Source organism: Brienomyrus brachyistius, chromosome 19, assembly GCF_023856365.1.
Source record: "Brienomyrus brachyistius isolate T26 chromosome 19, BBRACH_0.4, whole genome shotgun sequence".
NCBI classification, from domain to species: Eukaryota; Metazoa; Chordata; class Actinopteri; order Osteoglossiformes; family Mormyridae; genus Brienomyrus; species Brienomyrus brachyistius.
In genome coordinates, this window is record NC_064551.1 from 12,864,119 (window position 1) to 12,886,060 (window position 21,942).

The window sequence follows — 21,942 nt, forward strand, 5'->3', positions numbered from 1 at the left end:
CTTATTTTGCAGTAATCAAACAATTGATTGCTCATTTAATATGGATAAGGACTGTTCAACATTTAAGAGTACTGTCTGAACCATTTCAGAACAGAAACCTTCATAATTACATCTTTTGTGTTAAACATAAATATTCTTACATATTAAAACACAAAGCCTGCTCATTGCGGGAAGCCAGAGCAATGAATATTCATGCAGAAATCAATATTCCCACAGCAATCAATAGTTGCAAAATTGCTATTCAAAAGCTTGTGTTATTCCCAGAGCGATTGACATTCACACTGTGATTGATCTTTGTACCGCTTCACATGTGGAACTGGGTCTCTCGCTATAATGATCTTCCGTTAATTAATGCTTGTTCTGGGGCCAATTGCGACACCAGCTTCCCCTACCCTGTACAGCACGGTCATTGGGCAGAAGGCAAGGCCAAGAAATACCACGGTGAATCCGGAGAAGGGGGCGATGGGACAAGGCAATGGCAGAGCGCACCCAGGGTCATGTGACCTCAAAGATAGCCCCACCCCTCCCCCCACCTCCCATCAGGGGTGGGAGTCACCATGGGTGGCCCAGCCATGATCTACCCCAACCCAAGAAGGCATCAGTGAATTGGGCCAGCGAGGGAATCTTTACAGCCCCCTGAAAAGGTGACACAATAAACACTGGAGAGGAGCCGGCTGGAAAGGGGCCCGTCTTCCAACATTTCCGGCACTCTCTGTCCCCTGGTCGTGCCCATCTCTCCTGGCCATTCCCACTTTCCGGTGTGAGCGGAATATCAAAGAGCCAAGCTTTATGCCAGATGCGTAACACCGTCCCAACGGGACCCTTTCAAATCCCGTACTGCCGCATGGCAACCAGTGATTAACGGCGCGTCGTATCGACAAGCCTGGCGGGGGTGTCGCCAGGAGGCCCCCGCGCCTTGGCCATGGCGACGGGCGGGGAGTTTCCATGGGGGTGGGGGTCTGCCCCCGAACATTATTCTGCAGCTAAGCTAACCAAACACAAACAGCACAGCAAACACACACACAGGCCCGAATATGTCTTCTGTCCAGCCTTACACTGCATCGTCATGGTAACTAACAAAAAACTCTGAGGTGGGGGGGGGGGGTCCTATTGATGAAACAGGAAGACCTGATCACCCAAGTCTTCCACAATCCTCCTTATGTATAGAAGGCTTGAATAAAAACCTGCCACTTTCACGGGCAGACAGTAACCTCCTCAGGTCAGGAACAAGGTGGATTCCCTCTAATCACTGCCAGGAACAAACAGTGGTCAGGTGACACACGTGGACCTTGGCAATCCCAGCTTCACTGGGTCCTAATGACCTTCATCTTGTGAATCTCCATTTCAAAACTGAATTAACTGTTTCCCCACTGTCTCTGCATGGCACCAATACTGTAACTCTAGAGAGACACCTAAAAAAAAGGTGACTAAGAACTTACTCTATAAGAAAAGGAAGACTTCGAATCTTTAGTACTTTTTAGTCCTTTGCAGTGGATTTCAAAAAACAACATATTCTCGAAGCTATGTGAGTCGTACACAGACATGCTAGCCAATGTCAGCCTTCCAAGTGACTTCAATCACAAACTGCCCTTGTCCGACACATGGTTACGGAAGCATGCAGAGATGCACAATGCACACACACACACACACATACACACACGCGCGCAGGCAGATGTCACACACACAGCAGCGGTATGGGCCTCACAATGGCTGCGGATTAGGTAGGAATAAACACAGCACAGAGAGCAGGGGACCATTTAGAGCGCGTAAACACACGATCCTTTCGGGGGCAGGGCAATTGTTTTTGGGGTTAAGACAAACATCCGTTACCGGGGGAAGGGAAAGGGTTGTACAGACCCCCAGCACACCCAGGAGATGGTTCTGACCCAGCATGTCATCGCCGTGGAGACTGGCAACTGCTGCCCTGTCGTCTACATAGTCCAGGCCTGCTAATGGTGTGACTGGCCAGGTCTATTCCTTAAAGCTAGGAAAGGGGGAGTCTGGCTGCATTCGACCGCCGCGTTTAAGTCAGTGTGGGAGACTAATTCGGCTCAAAGGATGAATGCGCATCTAAAAATAAATATGGTAATAAAGAAGAGGAGGGTGCCACAGCGAGCCTGGGGAGTGAGGCTGGGATTCCCAACACACACCCAGCCAGAGCACGCCGAGCGCTCCGGGGGTGAAGCATCGCACGGCAGCCTCGGCGCGATATGAATTCACAAAGCGCACCACCCCCCCCCACCCCCCCACCGACGCACAAAGCGGTCCATTCAGCGCTGGTGTCTCAGAGGTTTACGTTCGTGAAAAGATAGGCCGGGGACTGAGTGGTATCTTTGTGTCTGAGTGCTTCCTGTTTTCGCTATGCGGCTGACCCTTGTCTTCAGGGTACAAACAGGGGGTGAGCAAAGGGCTCCCCGGCAGGGGGGGGCGTTAGGGGGGGTGCCGAAGAAGGCTAATTGAGAGGACCGAGGGGCTTGGCGACATTACACAGAGGGGCGAGCCCCCCCCAACCCCCAGGACCCCTCAGAGGGGTGAGCCCCCCTCCCACACTTTGAAAGGCAGTGTTAATCTGTTCTAACACAGAAGTTTACCTTTGTGATAACATAATCTCCCTGGAGTATTGACAAGCTTATACCAACAATCTGGGATTCCCCCTTTTCCTGCTAGGAGCGGCCGAATCGAGGAGAAGGCAAGAGGGAAGCTTCATTGTCAGCCTCGCAGGCCCGTCAAACCACACCACCTCTACCAAAGCACCCCAGAAGAAGTTCTCTACGTATTTTTTTCTGCAAAAAACGGGAGGGGGGGGGGGGGAGGGGGGTGGTAACGTACATGGCGCCCCCATTATCGGTTTCCTTCCTCAGCTTCCCTGAGATTTTCTCCCATTGAATTGCAAGCCCCCATTTTGTTAAACTGAATCCAACAGTTAACAATTGCAAATGTAGTCTGTGATTTTTTTTTTCTCTCCCTTTCTTGAAAAAGGGGTTTTGGGGGGGGGGGGTTCTTTTTTTTTGGGGGGGGGGGGGGGGTTTCTTTTGACCTTTTTCAGAATGGGCGACAAAGGATGGAGGTTGAGAACATGTGTTGGGGAACCCCCACGGCTCGCGGAGAAAAGCCCAGCGTTGGGGGGGTGGCAGCCCCCCCCCCCTTTTATCCATCCCCAGTTAATGAATGCGTGAATGCCAGCGAGTCGCAATTGGCCATTCAGGGGGCCGAGGCCCCCCCGCGTCCCCCTCTGCACAAACATGTCCCGAAATGGAAAATACTTCTGCTTAACAAATTAATATAAAAGGCGGGATGGCTGCTGGCACTGCGTGTGTGTCCGTGTGTGTGCGGTGTGTGTGCGTGTGTGGTGCGTGACTGAGGGAGACCGAGGGGGAGAGACAGGAGGCTGGGGGCCAGAGGGGATAATTCAATTAGCGCCCTTTTTTCTCCCAAAAATAAAGGTGGGTTTAAGGGATTATTGCTTGTACGAGGTTGGTCGGGCCTTTTCACAAACAGAACAAATAAAGGTTTGAGAAAACATTTAAAAGATGGGAACCGGGTTAGGGGCTGAAAGCTGGATTTCCATGAATAAAAAATGTGGCTAACGACAGGCTATGGGGCTCTATGACCCTTTCAATGCAACCTTAAAAACAATCGCGTACAAAACAGGAGCGAGGGCCACGAATCTGTCCCTGAATCCCCCTTTTTCATTCGGCTGCGAGCCTTGGACAAGGGAGGGCTTTTTGGGAGTGGAAGCCTAATGGTCACCCATGAAAGGTAGGGGGTCTCGTTTTCGGGGGAGCCCGGTATACACGCCAAGGTCCCGGAAAGTCTCTGCTTGCTACAGCCATCGCCCCCCCCCCCCCCCCCCCCCCCCCCCCGAAAAGGTGTGAGAATTGCCACCAGAGGTGATGCGGCAGGGAACAGCTGTGAAGTCATTTGGATAATGGGGGGTGTAATAAGCACCTTGCGGGGGCCCTCGACGAGAGCAGGCGGCCGCCAATAATGGGGTACGCTGAACCAGGGGCCGGACGATTAGGTCTGAGTGTCCTAATCCTACTGGAGGACAACCAGACCCACTGGGATAACTGGGATAAAGTGAACTATGGGATGGGGTGTGATCTTTCCAAATCGCCTCACCCCCCCCCCCCCCCCAGGATGCACACACACCTGCCTGGTGCCACACTGCTGTCCCTCACCATAGCACAGACGCCATTAGTCAATGTCGATCTAATCACAGGTGTGTGCCGTCCAACGAGCCTCTCAATTCGCCTGCTTCAGAGGTACAGGGCTAAGCAGGTCTGCCTGGGCTGTCAAAAAACCCCCAAAGTCATTCAGAATTATCTTACAGATAAAGAGGCTCGCCTGCTCCAGCACAACGACAAGCGTTCCAATGCATGCTCGTTATAAATATAACATGCAGACGTATGTGCTGGGGGGGTGTAACACCTAGCGACTCTGATGCTGCGGGAAAACAGAAACAAACAAACGCAGACCTCTCTCTGTCACACACACACACACACACACACACACACAGGTTTGTAGTTATATCTTTGTGGGGACTCTCCATTCATTTCTATGAGGAAAACTCTAATCTCAACATGCCGACCTTAACCCCTACCCAGCCATAACCTTAACCATAAGTAACCAAACAAAATGGCATTAATAGTTTTCTGATTGCATTCACAGGTCTTTGTAGGGACCTGAAAAATGGTCCCCATAACTTCAAAAAAACATCTGGTACCCACAATGTAATATCGAGCTAATGTACAGACACACACACACACGCAAACACACCCACCAACACGACAGGAACTGTCCTCAGCTGCTGTTCTCCAAGGCGCCATCCGCACGCCAAAGCAGAGCACGAGCATCAGCACGGAGGGGGGGCTGGTTGGGAGGGCGCACTCTCTTTGAACTGCGGTGGCCCCGGGACAGACCAGACCAGACTGCCGGTCTCTTAGCCGTGGCTGAGGGGCACAAACACAAGAAGCGGCACAGAACTATGTGCGGCATGCAGATGGAGAGACCGCAACCTAAACGGGCTCTGTGTTCTGCGGATGGGCATGGCGGTCACGGGGCGGGGGGGGGGCGGGGGGGGCAGGGGATGCCGGCGATATGAGCGGGATGGCGGCCCGGCTGATCATGGGGAGGCATCAGCAAACATACAGCTGGGGAGGGGGGTCGCCTGACCGGGTCGCGTCAGCCGCTGACAGGCGAGGGGCGGCTGATTGGCGGGTTTGTTTGCCGATGAGGAGGAGCGACGGGAGGAAGATGGAGCAGGGCCTTACTGTGAGGTGCTGGAACAGCCATGCCCGCATGATGTTGGTGGCCACCTTGGGGAAGATGCCTCGCTTCTTCTGCCGCTTCTTGTCCTTGTCGGGGTCGTCCTCGTCGCCTGTCCCTGGGGAAGCCACGCTGTTGTCCAAGCCGTCTCCTGGGAACAACAGGGGGGGCCGTTTAGGCTGTGATGTACCTCCTCATCACCTCGTCTCTCCCCCCCCCCCCATGTCAAACAGAAAACCAGGACAGGGTAGAGCGGAGCAAAGCTTCCGGAAACTCCTGGCGGTGGCCAGCTGCAAGCTCAGCTCTGCGCACTGTGTTGGGCCTGTGCCGTTAATTCCATTACGGCAGCTGGGCTCATGCAGGAGAAACCATTGTGAAAGCAGGGGGGGGCACCCTGGGAAAAAATCATACATGCGTGGAGTGCAGAAATCAAACCCAGGGAGGGAGAAAAGCAGGCCAAGGTCAGGCAGGGCTATCAGGTCGCTGTACTTTTATTACGATCCCAGAACTGCAGAGTAATCCCCCAGCCATCACCGCCACATGCCCTCACTCCCCCCCCCCCAACTGTAATCAAGGCCCCTCCCCCTAGCCCTAACATTTGCATGCCAGGCTCCCCGCCTCTGCGTCCATCATTGTTTGGTTCGGCGGGGCAGCCGGCCGCACATCAAGGCAGGATGTAGCCTTTAAAGCCCAGTTTCCGCCGCTGTTCCCCTCTCTTTTCTGGGCTTTTCGCCGCCATTAATTGTGCATTAGGAGAAATGATTTACTTTTAACAATCATAGTTACTTTTCTCGCCCTCAGGGCAAGAATGCCTTGAAAGCCTGCCTTCGGGGCATCTAAATTATGTATCTGAAAAAACTCCCGCTCTTGGGCACAGAAGGACCCCTACTTTCTGAAGCCTCACACTAGCATGTCTGCCTTTTTTTTGGGGAGACATCAATCAGGGGCACCTATACAAGCCATATTCACGCATAAATATTTGAACTAATGACTTTGAAAGGGGGGGGAAGTTGAAAGACCCAACTGGTGACATATTCAAATGCCAGAGACAAGGACGCTGGCCTGGCTTCTTCCCAACCGCCCCCCCCAGCCCCTTTTTTTATCATTCGTTGCTCCCCCCCCCCCCATCTCTCCCTCGCTTCCATACTGTGATTTTTTTTTTCCTTCCACATTAGCATGGAGCCACACCAAAGAGGAACGAGGAAGCGGACAGAGAAGTTTGCGCTCCCAGCCAGAGTTGGAGAAACTGGGGGTGAGGTGGGGGGGCGGGGGGGGGGGGGGGGGGTCCTCACAAGGACTTCTGGGAATAGGGACAGAGCCTGTGAGTTTTGTAATTCTAGAGCAGACATTCATTAGCAGCAAATGCCATAAATCCCTCAGTAAGTAAAACCCTTGTCTACGAAAGCCTACAATAATAAACGGAGGCTGGGCCGACAGGACCTGGCATGGCTTCCTGACCGGCCCGACCCACACTGGGCGCTAATTCCTCTGTTTACCTTCAACCTAAAGTAGAATAACAGCAGAATGGACCTCAACGATAACAATAACGGCACGAACTGCAGTAATGCAGACAACGGGCCCTGTCTGAGAACCGGGAGAACACCTCCACAGTGGAACTGAAATGGCCGCCACGCAGAACGTGACCATACGACAATGGTCCAGGCCTTGGAACACCTTCGCAGAGAGCATAAGGAACCAAAAAGGCCGGCGACTAGAACATGATCATACCGGCAATGGGCCTCGGAATGCCTCCACAGAGAGATTACAGAACCGAAAAGGCTGGCGAGAAGAACGTGACGATATCGAAAATAGGCTGAGCGTCGGAATGCCTCCACAGAGAGATCATAGAACCAAAAAAGACTGCCGAGTAGAACGTGACCATACCGACAATGGTCCAGGCCCTGGAACGCCTCCGTAGAAAGGTTACAGAACCAAAAAGGCCAGCGGCTACAACACAACCATCCCGAAAATGGCCCGAGCTTCGGAACGCCTCCGCAAAGAGCTTATGGAACCAAAAAGGTGGCCGTATGGAGAGTAATGATGGTGGGTGCCGCAAACATGGCAGGATCCCGACACCTGAGCAGAGCACGAGATAACAAAAAAGTGAGAGCGGGCCGCGGCAGACAGCGGTGGTTACGGCTCCATTAGGGAGGCGATAACAACGTGCCACAGCGACGATTATCTGCAGAAATGGCTCTCCGGGATGACAGCAAAATCAGCGCAGGCCCTGACGACAGCCTCGGCCTCCACAGTAACACCAACAGGATCGGGGCTGTCAAGCACAGCTGGGCCGGATGCTACCGGCAATGCGCCCCCATTTTCGGGGCCCGACTGGGGCCTCCAGCCACAGTGAAAGGAGTCTGTGGCCCAAAGCTGACAGATTAATATTATTGATGTTTCCATTTTCAACGCAACATAATAGCCCCCCCTCCCACAAACGATCTCTCGTATTCACGGCTTGACAAGTCACTCGGTGATCCCCACATGCCGGCCCTCCGGCGTGCTCCTGACACATGTGGGCGCACGCTCACTCTGGGGGTGCATGTACGCATGCACATCAAGCCACCGTGATTTGGGGGCTAAGAGGGTCAGATTGGAAGGACAGAGGGAGAGAAGGGGAAGTGGAGAAAGAAAGCTGGAACAAAGAACTCATTACATGTGTGGAGCACTGGTGATCCACCCCCCCCCCCCCCCCCCGCCCCACCCGTACACTGCCCCCCCCCCACCCAGCCCCCTGGCCCTCTCCTTTCTTCTGCTCCAGTGAGGGACCGCCGCAGGGCAGACCGTCCCAAACATTAATGGCTTCTGACGGTTCCCTGGCAACTCTACCGCTGCAGCCGACACGAATGTGCACTCTGGAGCTCGGCCTAGGGGAGGCGTCCCGTCGCCGGGCCCATGTGACACAGCTTCGGACCGGCTAAGGGGTGGGGGGGGGGGGCAGTCGGGGAGGGCCTGGGGGAGGCCGGGGGGCTGGGAGTATAGCTCGAGGCACTTTGGGAAAACAGCGCCCTCGGAGATGAAAATAATTCGGTGGGCCCCTCCCCGGTGAGGGTCTGAGAGTGGGGGAAATGAGAACACACGCATGTTGTTATGTGGACAGAGGGGACAACAGCAGTCAGGAGAAATTACACACCCCCCCAGAATAAAAGGCCATGTTGGTCGCGGATGGGGGAATGGTGGGGGGAGAAGAACCGGCAATGAAAAGGCAGAATATCAAACAATCCGGCTGGAACAGTGTTTAAGGCAACGGCTCTTGACTGGAGGGGAGGGGGAGGGGGGTGCACATCATCGTCTCTGGGAGGCCTCTGTGGAGACACCAGCCATGTAAATAATAATAATCTCACACGGCTGGTTATGAAAAATACATTTGGATACTTATCCATCTCCAATTAAGTGCTGAGGCCAGCATGTACAGAGTGGGACCGGCCCGAATCTACATTTCAGAAAAGAATGATGATGATGATGTCACCATGCATTCAGCATGAGGGCTTTGCTGGCGTGGACAGCGCAAGGTCCTTTCCGCAGCGTACAGACCCACTAGGGCTGAGCCCTTGGGCTTACAGGTCGAGGGGGGAGATTTGCTTAATTCAGACGACGTGGTTCACCACAGGGAAGTGTGGTGGTGAAGAGACAAGCAGAAGTTTGAGCTCACATGAGCCCTGGGTTTCATGTGAGGCAGAGTGGAGGTGGAGAGTCAGCAATTAAACTACAGTACCCATAATCCCTGTGTTCAGCAGGCCACCTCAGTAACAAGGCCTTCAGTCCTTCCTGGAGAAAAGTGATGCAATATTTTGCAAGGATAAACGGTAGCAGATGCATGTGATACATGCGATGAAACTGTAAGAAATAAAATTATAAAGTAACCTTCTGTCTGCAGTCCTGCCCTGATTTGCTTTGATTGGGCGGGAGTGCAGCATGGCTGGTGGGGATGCCCCCCCCCCCCCCCTCCGGCCAGTGAGATGGAGAGCTACAGAGCGAGCCCGGCAGGGATTCTTGGGGTGGGGGGGGAGCGGGTTCTGTTGGGGCAAAGGGAGGACAGGACCTCCTGAGCAGGCCACCCCGCTGGGCCCAGTGAAAAGGAGCAGGACGGAGAATAAGGGGGTGGGGGCAGCCGCTTTCAGGCGGCGGTAAGCGCCGTTTAGCGCCTTAAGCCCCCAAAAGGCCCTGGATTCCACCAGGGGCGAGCCCGCCTTTGTGAAGACCCCCTCTATTTACACAGGACTTAGCACGCGGCATTGCCGGTGTTGTGGGGGCGTGTCACCGCTCGGAAACACCCCCTCTAGCCCATGGCAGGGCTGGCGCAGGATTGGCTGGGTGAGTGGGCGGAGGGGGGCGTGGCCCGACGAACGTGTGCCCCTCGGGCCGATGCTCCCAGCTCCCCCTGGGAAATGGGGGGGAGCTCTTCAGTAGGCACGGCGGGGGCGGGGCCAGGCAACAGGCGCCCAGCAACAGGTCCGCCCCGTCACCAAGGACACCAAGGGGGGCACTGTGCTCACACCACTCCCCTTTAAAGAGACGCATGTATGTCCAGCAGTTGTGTGCAGACAGAAAAAGGAAGAGCATGCTGCCTGACACACAACAGCGCGATGCCAGCCGCCCCCCCGCCCCCAAAACACCACCTGTTTCATGGCACCATCCCAGCCTGTGACCCCCCTCCCCACACACACACACACTGCAAAGCCAGGAGATTCGGCAGGTGAACAATTAACTTCCAAACCTCTGAGGCAGGAGAGCTACCCTCAGTGTGGTCAACTGAACAATATAATAATAATAATAATAATAATAATAATAATAATAATAATAATAATAATAATAATAATAATAATAATGACATACTTTGATGTGTGCGGATATGCGTGCAGCTCTGTGAGCAAATACCTCTGTGTAACAGTGTCTTGCTGGAAGGTGTAACAGCGTAACACTAAGTGGCCCTTTAATGTACAACGGGGGGGGGGGGGGGGGGGAGTCTGAGCTGTAATTAGATGCATGTGGGAGTCTGAGCTGCAGCAAAGTCCAGGGCTAGGGGAACCCCCCCCCCCCCAAGGAGAAGCTATCTCTCTGTCATTCCAGGAATGTTGAAGATAAGCTGACCAATAAGAAGGTGTGTGTGTGTGTGTGTGTGTGAGTGCATGTGTGTGTGTGTGTGTGTGCGTGTGTTTAGCATATGTGGTGTGGGGGTTGGTTGGAATCTGGGCTGGCCCTCACTTTTAACCCCAAACTAAAATCAGTGCTAACCCCCAACCCCCACCCGACCCCCCTCCCTCCCCCGGGTCACAAAAAAGATCCCAGAGAAAGGAGATACGCTGCAGGGGACAGCGGGGGCCCCCACTCTATGTGATAATCATCTGCCAATACACCTGAAGGTCCACAGTGCCTGCCAGCACGCAGCATCAAAGGCTCTGGGCTGGGTAATTACATGTGTAATTAACCTGATACCTGTAACAACAATTATCTCATTAAATCATAAACAGGACCTCTGAGAGGCACACAATGTGTGCTCCCGGCCTCTCTGATTGCTCTGAAGGGTTTTTCCGCCCCCCTCTTCTCGTTACCCTGCTAATCACTCCATGATGATCGTTTTGCAAGTCACTAATGTGAAGAGCTGGCCCTCGCATTCGACCCCCACCCTAAGTATCACTTCATTAGAATAATTAATACCTGCCCAGTGTCATAACTTTTTTTTTCTCTTAAATGTTTTAAAAAAACTCAAAGTGGCAGTGGGCACATTGCCCTGGACAAAACAGTCTCATTCAAGGACAAGACTGAGAAAATAATGGGCTATCAAGGTGACAAAGTCACATGAAATCAGGGCACACAGCAGAAGTTACTGCAAAGAGCGCCAGTGATTCCAGGTTCAGTCGGTCTTCATACTCGTGTTTCAGTTGGTCTCACGCTCCGGCTCGATGTGCGCGACACGTTACGCTGCCCGTGGCAGACAGACGAGGGAGAGGAAGGTGGAAACGCAGCTGTCTGAGAGGAACAGCAGCTGCTGTGGCCATTGGTGGACAGGTCAGGGATACGGAGATGGGCAGTCACGAGAATACACACAATTATCAATGATGGAACCAAACCACTCAGTTTCTGCTAGATAAGGAACCATCCGATATCTCTTCTTCCTCTACAGATGTCATGGGGGTGCTTTCCAATGGGTTCAAAACTTTTTGCAATATTCCCCCTTATTAAAATGACGATCCTCCCACAAAAACAGCACCACCACCCCCCCACCCCGACCCCCCCGCAAAATAACATTAAGGGACAGCAGAAAATCTCTCCGCTCTCGAAATAAAATGATCCCCTTTACAAAGGGCCTGAATTCTATTCTAAATACAGGATCCCACAGCTCTTTCTCTCAAAATGACAGCAAGGAGTAAGTGCTCGGCCAATTTTTTGATGCCCTACCAGAGAAAGGCTATTGCCCCCCGCCCCCCCCCCTGCAAAATAATAATGGTTTTCGCTGAAGGCTAAAATTGGCATTAGTCCCTCTCCAGACAATAAAAAAATCCTCCTTCGAGAAGTAAAACTTCACCTGAAATGAGCCGCGCAAGCTCGGATAGAGACCTTAAATGGCAGGTCCTTCCCCAACCGGGGTCCCATTCCGGGGGGGCGACTGCTGACTGCCCGACCCCCCCCCCCCCCATTAACCCAGTCAGGCACCATAACATCCCCCCACACCTGTCCCAACTTCCAAAAGGCCACAGAACCAAAGGCAGGCCGGCGTTATCTTTTCTGGAACGTTCACCCAAATGAAAAATGGCGAATGGGGAGAGAAAAATCATTTTTCTTAAAAACTATGCTTGTTTATACCGAGAATTGGATGTAGAAATAAGGAGAGCCGTGGAAAGTATGTGAAAAAAAGAGGAGTTAAGAAATGCAGACTGCCTTACAGCGCTGTCTGCAGCCGGCAGTGTGGCTTCATTCAAATCTCTCAGGAAGATATCAAACGCTTCTCCAGAGAAGAAAAAAAGGCTCAAAATGGCCTCAAGTGGAGTCGAGTACCAACCTAATTGGCACATTATGGGAAAGTCAAGGCCTTGGCAGAGTCAGCCAGCCTTATTTAGGGGAGATTCTCTGCCCCCAATTACACCTAACATAAAACAAACACAAACATGTCCTCTTCATCCTCCTCCTCCATCTGGGACGCGTCGGAGGGTGGGGGGGGCGGCATCCGACCGGAAAACGGAGCCAAGTCCTCGGACGCGCAAATCAGCCGCGGGATCTGGCTGTCCCTCGGTCTCGATCCTCCACCCCACGCGCGGGAAAAATAAAGTATAAAGCCTCCCCCTCCACCCAGGCTGCGAGGTCCCAGCGCAGAGTCAGCGCAAATGTCCCAGAGGCAACGGCGGAGAGCAGAACTGATTGCGGTGGCTCTGCTGCTCCTGCTCGCCCGCTAAACTTTGTTTGCCTTCATAATGAGCTCTCTGAGAGCCTCATTCATCAGCTGCCCCCCCCAGCTCCCCAACCCTATCCTGGCCTCTCCGAAATTCGCCACACCGTGTCTTATCCTGTTGCGCGTGTGTGTGTGTGTGTGTGTGTGTGTGTGTGGTGGGATGGAGGCTTCATCTGTGTGGCTTCACTGGGGAACAGAGGGTTAAGAGATGTGGGGGGGGGGGCATCATGACAATCTGGGATCAAGGTTTCCAAGTTAACACCGGTGACCCAGGGGAGCAGGCCAGCCGCAGGCAGGCCACTAACCGGAATGCTGCTGGTTCCAGTCCCAGGAAGTGATAGAGAACGGCACTCAACTGAGCCAAATAAACATCGGACTACACAAACAGATACAATGTAAGACTGTAAGCCAGATAAGTCGCTTCAGGGAAACGCATCTGCTTAGCAACAACCTAATAGCGACAATAATTTGACTGGCAGCACGAATTGCCGGGATATTCGGGGTATTCAGTCAACATGTGAGTTTTCAGCCATTGTGAATTCCTGGCCCGTCCAGCGAAGCAGGCCTGCGTCAAGGGGGCTCCCAGCCCTGCTCATTACGCAAAGTGGGGGCGATACTCTGGGTGCCGGGGCCAGAACCAAGAGACTAGCGAGTCGACAGATCTTTGCTTTAAAATGCAGCTGTTTTATTCTGCTTCAGTAATTAATTCTTTTTCCAATACCATATTGATTAACCGTAGACCCTGATAAAGTTCAAACCGAGACGACTCGCACACACACACACACACACACATACACACACATACATATGCAAACTCATTTTCATACATCTCTTCTGTAAGCCTGACCACCTCACACCAGACTTCAGTTTCCCATAAATTAGCCTGGGTCTGATACAGAGCTGTTAGCAGTTAGCCGTTAACCAGCAGCTACGTCTCCAGGCTCCTTCGCTGAGTATTATTCTGTATCTGGGTTATTCCTTACCTCTCCCTGCTGCCATTCATGCAGGAGCACACACACACACACAGGCACAGCTGACATACACACTCACACACATGCTCGTGTTTGTATTCATATCTTTGTGGGGACCGTCTATTCAATTTTATGAGAAAAACGCCAATCCCAACAATAACAACCCTAAACCTACCCAGCCCTAACCTTAACCATAAGTAACTAAACGAAATACAAGACGTTTGGCATTTTTGTTTTTTTTGATTGCAGATTTTTATAAAAATGAGCTTCTCCATGTGGGTAGCAAAAAACTGGGCCTCACCGTGTCTAAATAAGAGGATTTTATCACATTGTGGGGACATTTGGTCGCTACAACATACAGTAAAATCCCGTTATAGCGGACTCGTATATAACGGAATTTCGCTTATAACGGACAAACAATTTGGTCCCCAGGGCCGCTTTTAGCTGTAGTATTGTTCGCTATAATGGACATACAGGCTCCGCCTACAAGCCGGTGATATCCAGGGCAGATACGTAGTCGGGATTATTAATAGTCACGCTCTATAAATAGGCATGGTGTAACAGCAGGCAGCACTGATTGGTCTGTGTGGCTGTCCATCACCATGCACACTGCGTCAGCAGGCGGCGCTTGCAGCTGGAGGGATGCAGTAAGCATTTATAGGCTATAGATACTTCAAACAGCCAGGTAAAGTTGGATTACTACATGTACAATATAATAATCTATAACACAAGTGTGTCTGCTGGGGTGTGGCATGAGTAAATGGTGTCCTGTAGTTGTGTTCTGGCCATAAAAGACTTTGGAAACAATGGACTTTGGATATAACGGACTGTTTTGCCAGGTCCCTTAAAGTCCATTATAACTGGATTACACTGTACTATAAAAATGACCCCCCCCCTCCCCACACACACAATACTCCAAGAGAATAAGCCATGCCCTCTCAGGGAAACCAGCCAATAAGGTCTCACTGATTCCTTCAACCAATGGGCTGCATAATTAGCCAATCGCCGCTGCCCAGAGACTTTTAAACAACATGGAAGTCATTCCCAAGAATCTCTAGCTGAAACACTTTTGAAAACCATACAACTAAACAGGCACTTTTCCAGCATCATTGTACCAGCATGGCAGGTCCCCATCGTCAGCAGTCCCCGGCCTAAGGGTCCCAGTCTTTCCATGAAGGAGCAGAAAGTGACGTGGGGCTTCGGGTTCCTTTCGGGGTCTGCCGCTGGTGCAAGGCTTGTTACAGTGGTGAAAAATAGCATGCGGGAGCCATGGATCGAGTTGCGGACATGGGGGTACATTGACCTCTGCTTAGACATGTGGGGGGGCATTCCTTGCACGCCACGCCGTCGCTAATGGGTAGCCTGACATGGGCGGCCCCGGAATGCCGGCCCTCGCTCCGGCCAGCAACGTTCCGAAATAGTGCCAGCAGGTGGCGGCTCCCGGAATGCTGCTGTTAGCCGCAATCTTGGCAGAGAACAGACGACGTTTGTGATTTTAGGGGAATTTTTTGCACCACTGCTTCTGGTATCATTAGGATGCAGAAGCCACTTCCAGAAGTACTTAATGGGCCCGCTCCAGGCCGCCCCGGCACCAGTTAACACGTCGGCCTCAGGTTGCCACTCCGAGCGCAGCTCTCTTTACACAGGCAAGGAGCCGTAAACTACACTATAAAAAAGCCCGTAATTGGTTTTGAACGCAAGAATTCTCCCCCGGGAGGGAAAGCTCAACTGCAGCTCCCCACCAAACCCCGCAGGTGGATTCCAGGGCGATCCCCAAAAACGGCGAGCCAATCAGCTCACAGAGTTGTGTGTGTGCGTGTGTGTGTGTGTGTGTGTGGTGGTGGGTCACTCTTCCCTGAGTACAGGCCCTTCATGATGGTGCCGGAGAATCACAGGTAACTTGACACAATACATCTCAATGGAGGCTCTAGCACACTCACGTGACCATCCACACCAGAGAACTGGGGGGGGGGGTCCACCTACACAACAGCAAATGTTTTGAGCACCAGGATGCAGCAACTAGAAGCCAGTGCTTCTAGAGATCACTTCAGCGTTCAAGTGGACCCCTTGTCCCGACCAAAGGATTAAAATCTGCTTATTACTGCTCGACTCTGAAGGGGGCGACTCCGATCCCATGAGACGGCAGTGGGTAGGACGGGCTGCGGCCCAGGAACCGGCCCAGGTGGGTCTGAAAGGCTGCGGTGTGATCAGCCGCCCTGCGGAGGGCGCCGCAGTGCACGTCACAGCCAGCTAGGGGATGTTCCCGCACCTCACGAGCATTCTGGGCGGGGCTGACTCATAAGCAGAGGGGAGAGAAAGACGGTGGTCCAGGCCATTCCCTTTAACTAGCCAATCTGTTAACCCGGGTTAACGGTGGGTTTAGGAACAACGAGTGTCGCGGAATCGCTGTGACAGTGGCGGCGGCAGGCGAAACACAGGATTCATTCATCCCATCTGTTTTTTTTTTCACTCCCTCGTTCTTTCATCCTTTGAAAGCATCTCATCTTTCAAAGGTTCCTCCGATTGTTCTAATCAATGCCCCAGCCATTGTTGCCTGACTGGGGAGTGGCGGGGAGGGTGCGGGGGGGGGGGGGGGGGGGTGGGCGAGAGAGGAAAGTGAAAGCTAACTACTACTGGTGCAACTGTCATAAAACCAGCAGAAAGACTCACCGTCGGGGAGAGTCGCTTAGCACCGGCAAACAGCGGCGGCTGGACCAGGAACCATTTAAGTAGCCAACGAGCAGAACAAAGACGCGGCGAGGTCCGCCCGCCAAACCACCGAGCGGCTTTGAAGGCCGGCCCGTTTCCACTGCTCGCAGGCGCTAAGGAATAACGGCGCTGACAACTGGGTATGAGTGTTGAGAACAAAATTACACAAACAAGGGTTTTAGAGGATTAATCGCGAAACAGCAGGCAAATAATCATTGTTTTCATAGCCTGTCTGTTCTCCGGCCAATATGTTCTTTTATTTCTCTGACGTGTTTTTTTTTCCCCGTGTAATTGATGGCCATCTAAACAAATCTGTAATACAAAATCTTTCGCATTTTTTTTTTCTTCACATCGCCCTGTTCCACTGCAAAGCGTAGTCTCACTGCAAAGTAAAGTCTGATGGCCTGACTCGGCCCCGCTTGGCCGGCTTTCCGCTCACAGGGCTGCTTACTCGTAGATCTCACCAAGCCATTTACCGTACTCAGCATTTCCCGCTCGGAATGATGGGTGATGGGGTTCTACAAACTCGGGAACGCGGGAGCAGCTGTGGGGATGGGCAGTGACGGTATCCCTCCCTCTTCAGTACCCAGCATGCTGAGGAGGGAGGCTACTGCTGAGGGAGGCTTTAGCCACGGCCCCCAGAACCTCGGATGCGCCTCCCATGCCCTCGGAGGAGGAACCCATAGGTATTCCTGGAAACAACCCACCCCCACGGAGAGCTCCTCCTAAGCCACCCCGGAAAACAGGTTTTAAAGCCCCACGTTGTGCACACCAGGAGCCTCCCCAGCAGGGCGAGGCTCACACAGCCCTCAAACGCAGGGTCACCAAAAGGTCATGGCTGTTCTCGAGCGGCAGGCTCTGCCATCCAGCTGCCTTGTTCTTCCTCTCGAGAACCGAGCTCTGTGTTGCCGCACCGGGGCCCTCCTAGGGGTCACCATGACGGACGCACGGCCATCAGAAATGAACGTCATGAGGGGTATCCCACAAGGCCTCTGTGTGGTGGCTTTCAGGTTGCCAGCAAGAGCAGGCTGGTGCTTTGTACCAATGCCCTGGTCTCCCATCCTCTCTCCTCTGGTCTTTCCTTCCTGCGTTTAATACACAGAGTGTCCAGGTTCCCAGGAAGTCAAGTCTAGAAGAGTACGGTCCCTTCCTCCTCCCTGCAGAGAGCGTTTTTGACAATCCCCTTCTCTGGAGATGAGAAGACTCTGGATAATGCGTTCCCCATGGCGCACTCGCCATCAGCTCATGCACGAGGAAGGCCCGGTAAACGTCGCTCCCACGGCGGGGTCGTGCTGGCAGCCTGCTTGCGATTACGGCTCAGAGTAACCAGCTGTGGACGTCCGACGAACATCTGAAAGCCCTCCAAAAGTTTGAAAAAAGAAGTAAAGAGTGGGAGTGCAGCATGAAGCGAGGACTTTAATAGGTGCAGGGTGAGGGGAGTGGGGCAGGGGGTGGGGGGGGGGGGGGTGGAGGCTGAGGAATGACGTCACTCGAACTCTGGCTGTCCTGCCGGTGAGCACTTCCCTATTCTTTGGGTGAGCTTTCATTTTTTAAGCGGGTGAGAAGGAGAGAGAGAGAGCGGGAGAACGAGAGAAAAGGAAAGAGATGATCAGTCTGTTCAATCGGCCTTTGGAGGCATGCCAGATGGTCAGAGGTGCTGGGAGAGAATGGGGGGAGAGGGAGGGAGATAAGAAAAAGTCCGGGGAGGAGAAGAGACGCGCGTCTGTTAGTGTTATTAGCAGAGGCTCGGCGGGCTGGGCACCGTGCGAAAGGCTTCACGGATTCTTGTTTAAACTTGTCACACCAATAACGTTCATTTTGATCCAACGATTTGATGAGACTGACAGACTCCAAAAGGCTGGGGGGGGCTTGAAGTCAGCGAGCCGGGCTCTTTCCTGTAAACATCTCGGGATACGCGGCCCGGAGAGTAGCTGGCCTCAGATACATTTCCAAGCTATGTGCATTAACCATACTTTCCCCCATAGATTCACCACTTGCCATGAATAATTTACCCACTGTTATGCTAATGGTCTCTCCAAAGTATCCCTTCCTGATTCTCCTGCAGAGGAACTATTCTCTGTGTTCAGCAATTATCCAGGCCCAGAAAGGGGTAAAAAAGAAACAGAGAGAAGCAACCCCGCCCACTGCCCCCCCCCCCCGCCAAGGCTCTGCGGCGGCCAAGGCCGGCCGTTAGCATTAGCGTTAGCCGGGGAGCCCCGCAGTCACAGCAGCCTCTCTTCTGGGTTTCACTCCCTCTATGATGTCATTTTTCCTGACGATAAAAGGGCTGAAGCCTCGTGGACGTCTGCTCCCCTTCCTCGTGCATGCCGGCGCCCCCATGACCAGAACCGGGGCGGCACCGAAAGCCCGTGGGTCAGCCGCTCAACGAGGAGCTAACCGCGGCCAGCTCCTCATAAACGTGACCGCAGTGGCGTGTAAGTCCTCTTATAACCAGCGCTTCTCCCTAACCCCCCACCCACCCACTCCCACCCCTGCGGCTCCTTCTGTGGAGAAAGGCCGCCAACCCCCCCATCCCAAACTAAAGCCCCGCGTTGCCGTGGCAGCGTGGCCCGCTTAGGTGGCTTGCCGTGTGAAAGCGAGCAGCTCTGGGGCAGCTGGGAGTGACGGCGGTGAAACAGCGGGGCCAGCGGCTGGCTGATTGTTTATCTTTTGTTTATGGGGTAGTATTCAGCTTTAATTACCCTTCTAAATTAAACTGAAGCAGCCCCCCCCCCCAGCCCCACTTCCACCTCCACCTCCAAGACTACTCCCATCCAAACAGCACACACATCAAACTTGGAGTGTAAAACACAAAAGACCAGAACATTCTGCTGACCCACGTTTCCCTCCTCGATACCTGCTTCCAGACGCTGCTCAAAACACGAGGCCCCCGCACCGAAACAGCAGAGGATGACCAAAACCAACATGACCCAGCTCCCCGGGGGGGGGGGGGGGCTCACTATCCTGCATTCATCACAGTGTGCGGTTCCGGTAGGATCGCGGCAGGGGCGACTAACATATTGGTGACGCCGCGAGACTTTGCTATCAGACCTGACACAAGGATAAACAGAGGCTTCCGGATTCACCCCCCAGATGGTCCGCGGTCCCACCGTTCCCAAGCTAACCTGGACGTACCGTTCGATGGCCCCTCAGATGTGTTTTCGGCTCGAACCGCATGGCCGCCAAAGTCAATACAGCTCGGCGGACGCACGCGGGGCCGCGGTTTGGCGCACGCCCCGGCCCCCGCGGCCCCATGGGCGCCCTAATGAGAACCACTCCAGCGCAGCCATGACATCATCGCTACGGGAGATGAAAACAATGGCGGACGGGCCTGTCACTGCATCTCCCTGGCAGGCGGCCGGTGAGACCACGGCAGACGTTATGTAATCAAAGCCATTTCGGCGGCCTGTGGAAAAATGCGAGGGAGCCCAAGCCCAGCGGCAGCGGGGGCCCGGCCCGCCGTTTGAAGAGGGTGGCCAGAGTTTTCGCGCCGTGCACGCACACACACGCGTGTATGAGCACGCACACAGACACACACACGCACACATATAAGCATGCACACAGACACACACGCGTGTATAAGCACGCACACCCTTCAAACATGCCACAGAGGAGTCCGATTTCCTTCGCTGATGAAATTCCACAGGCCGCAGCCCAACTTCGGTTTTTGCTTGAAAAAAACACCCCCCCCCCCCCATTAGTTCTTTCCGCCCAAAGCTGGGGCCTGTCGAGATCCCTTCCAGCCCTGCTAATGAGTCAGGGGCTTTTTCTTGCAGGAGGTTTGCGGGGCAGGGGGGTTACCCCAGGTCGCGGGGTCGTCAGAGAGATCGGATAGCGGGGGTTAGTCTGGCGTGGAGGAGGCGGGGCATCAGCAGGGTCTCTGAGCGCCAAAATGCTATGGTGGGAATTTGGAAAATGAAGAGGCTCCCAGCCCCAGCAGAGAGAAGGAGAGCGCTTGCCGTCTGTGCCTGACGTTGGAATGACCCCCCCCCAACCCCCACACCATCGGCAGGGCTCCCTGGAACACGGCCCCCCCGCGTGGCTGTTATCGGCCTGATGACCGAGGTGCCGTCCGGCAGCCTCAGTCTGCATTGATCAGCACTTACTCAATAGGGAGAAGACTCAATAAGTGCTCAGTGGATTACAAGTCATTTGTACTTATATGTGTAAGATAATCAATAGACTGTGCATTGCAGCCCCCCCCCCCACCAACCAACTCATTCCCATATGACAAATTAGAAAACTACGGAAAACTATAGGACACAAACCAACTTTAACCTAAGAATTCACTTAAGACTGGGTTTCTCCAAGGGCTTGACAGTCAAGTGACTGAACATAGTGGGACACCTCAGACGACTGAACCATCACCCATTAGCAGTGTTTGGAGGTGGAGCTGCTGGGGGATGGGGGGGGCAGCACATTAACCGGAGAAGCTCTGCAAGACACCGCAATAGCTGGTCTCCCAGTGGAGATCGCTTCAATTATGCACGTCCCAGGACGAGGCCCGAATCAATAGGTTTGGTTGGCTGCTGGTGGACTGAGATTAAATGTGACACTGGTCTGGCCAGCAACGCCAAATCTACACCAACGTATGGCCAAGAGCTGAGCATCCCAACCTCTAATTTAAAGCCCGCCTTGCCACGACGGTGGAGATACCTCAGGGATGTTTTTAACAAAATAAACCGCAAACACTGAAAGGCACACCAGCTGCAAACCTCCCCGTACAGTTGATGCGGTCTTCGATTATACCGCCATCAAGCAGAGGCGTGCATTTATTAATGAGACACATCCTCATCTCCTTGCCCGCCGCGGTGATGGAACATTCCGGAAGGTTGTCCAGAAACGCACAATTTGTACATGTAACTTAGTACAAAGTCAATAGGAAGCAAGTCAATAATTTCTTAGAAAAACCACATGAGCGACCTCATGAAGTCTTTAAAGATTTCTGCTACAGATGTTACATGAAACCATATCAGTTGACTTTAAGGGGTGAAAAACTATTGGCAAGTCGTCTGTTCCGCAGTCGCGTTGAGCACTGGACTATTCCCAGTGCATGGACATAGATGACTCAAAAGTCAACTGGTCAGGACACTAGTACGGAATTGTGGTGTCGAGTGGTAATTAGACTACTGGAGTCAACGAGGTTGTGGCTGAGAACTGGCTCGACTCGAGTGACTGCAGACAAACGCTGACGACACTGTCAAAAGATGTGGAAGCTGAGGCGGGGAGTGGGTACTCACCGAGCTCGCTGCTATTGTCCCCGCTCTGAGAGGCGTGGCCACCACTGGAGGGTCCCGGCGTGCCAGCGGAGTGTGTGGAGTGGGCGTCATCATGGTCCCTCCAGGAAACGGGGTTCTGATACAACAGCGAAGGTGAGCCGGACCGACAAAAGAAGGGGGGAGAAGGTTGAACTGTAAGCAAGCATGAAATAGGCATTGAGTATGAAAATACCAGGCATATGGGCGGCAGTTTAACCCCAAATAACAGTCATTGGAGGTCAGTCCTGCTCAGTAGCCTAAAGTGTTCAGTAACCTCAAGTGGTTAACGGTGTTTAGCGGTCTAAAGCAGGGGTGGGCAAACCGATCCAGAAATGGACATTGGGTATGC

At 53.2% G+C, this 21,942-nt stretch overlaps 1 protein-coding gene across 3 annotated transcripts in view; it reads right to left on the reverse strand.

Annotated features, from left to right (window-relative positions):
- The window catches only part of meis2b (Meis homeobox 2b), a 59,643-nt gene that overhangs the window by 26,986 nt on the left and 10,715 nt on the right, over positions 1-21,942 (reverse strand). For all 3 annotated transcript variants that reach the window (XM_048985939.1, XM_048985942.1, XM_048985941.1), the window contains exons 7-8: positions 21,576-21,690; positions 5,274-5,419 (exon numbers count right to left, since the gene is read on the reverse strand). In XM_048985939.1, coding sequence (XP_048841896.1) covers positions 5,274-5,419; positions 21,576-21,690 — 261 coding nt within the window. The remainder of the gene's footprint in view (positions 1-5,273; positions 5,420-21,575; positions 21,691-21,942) is intronic.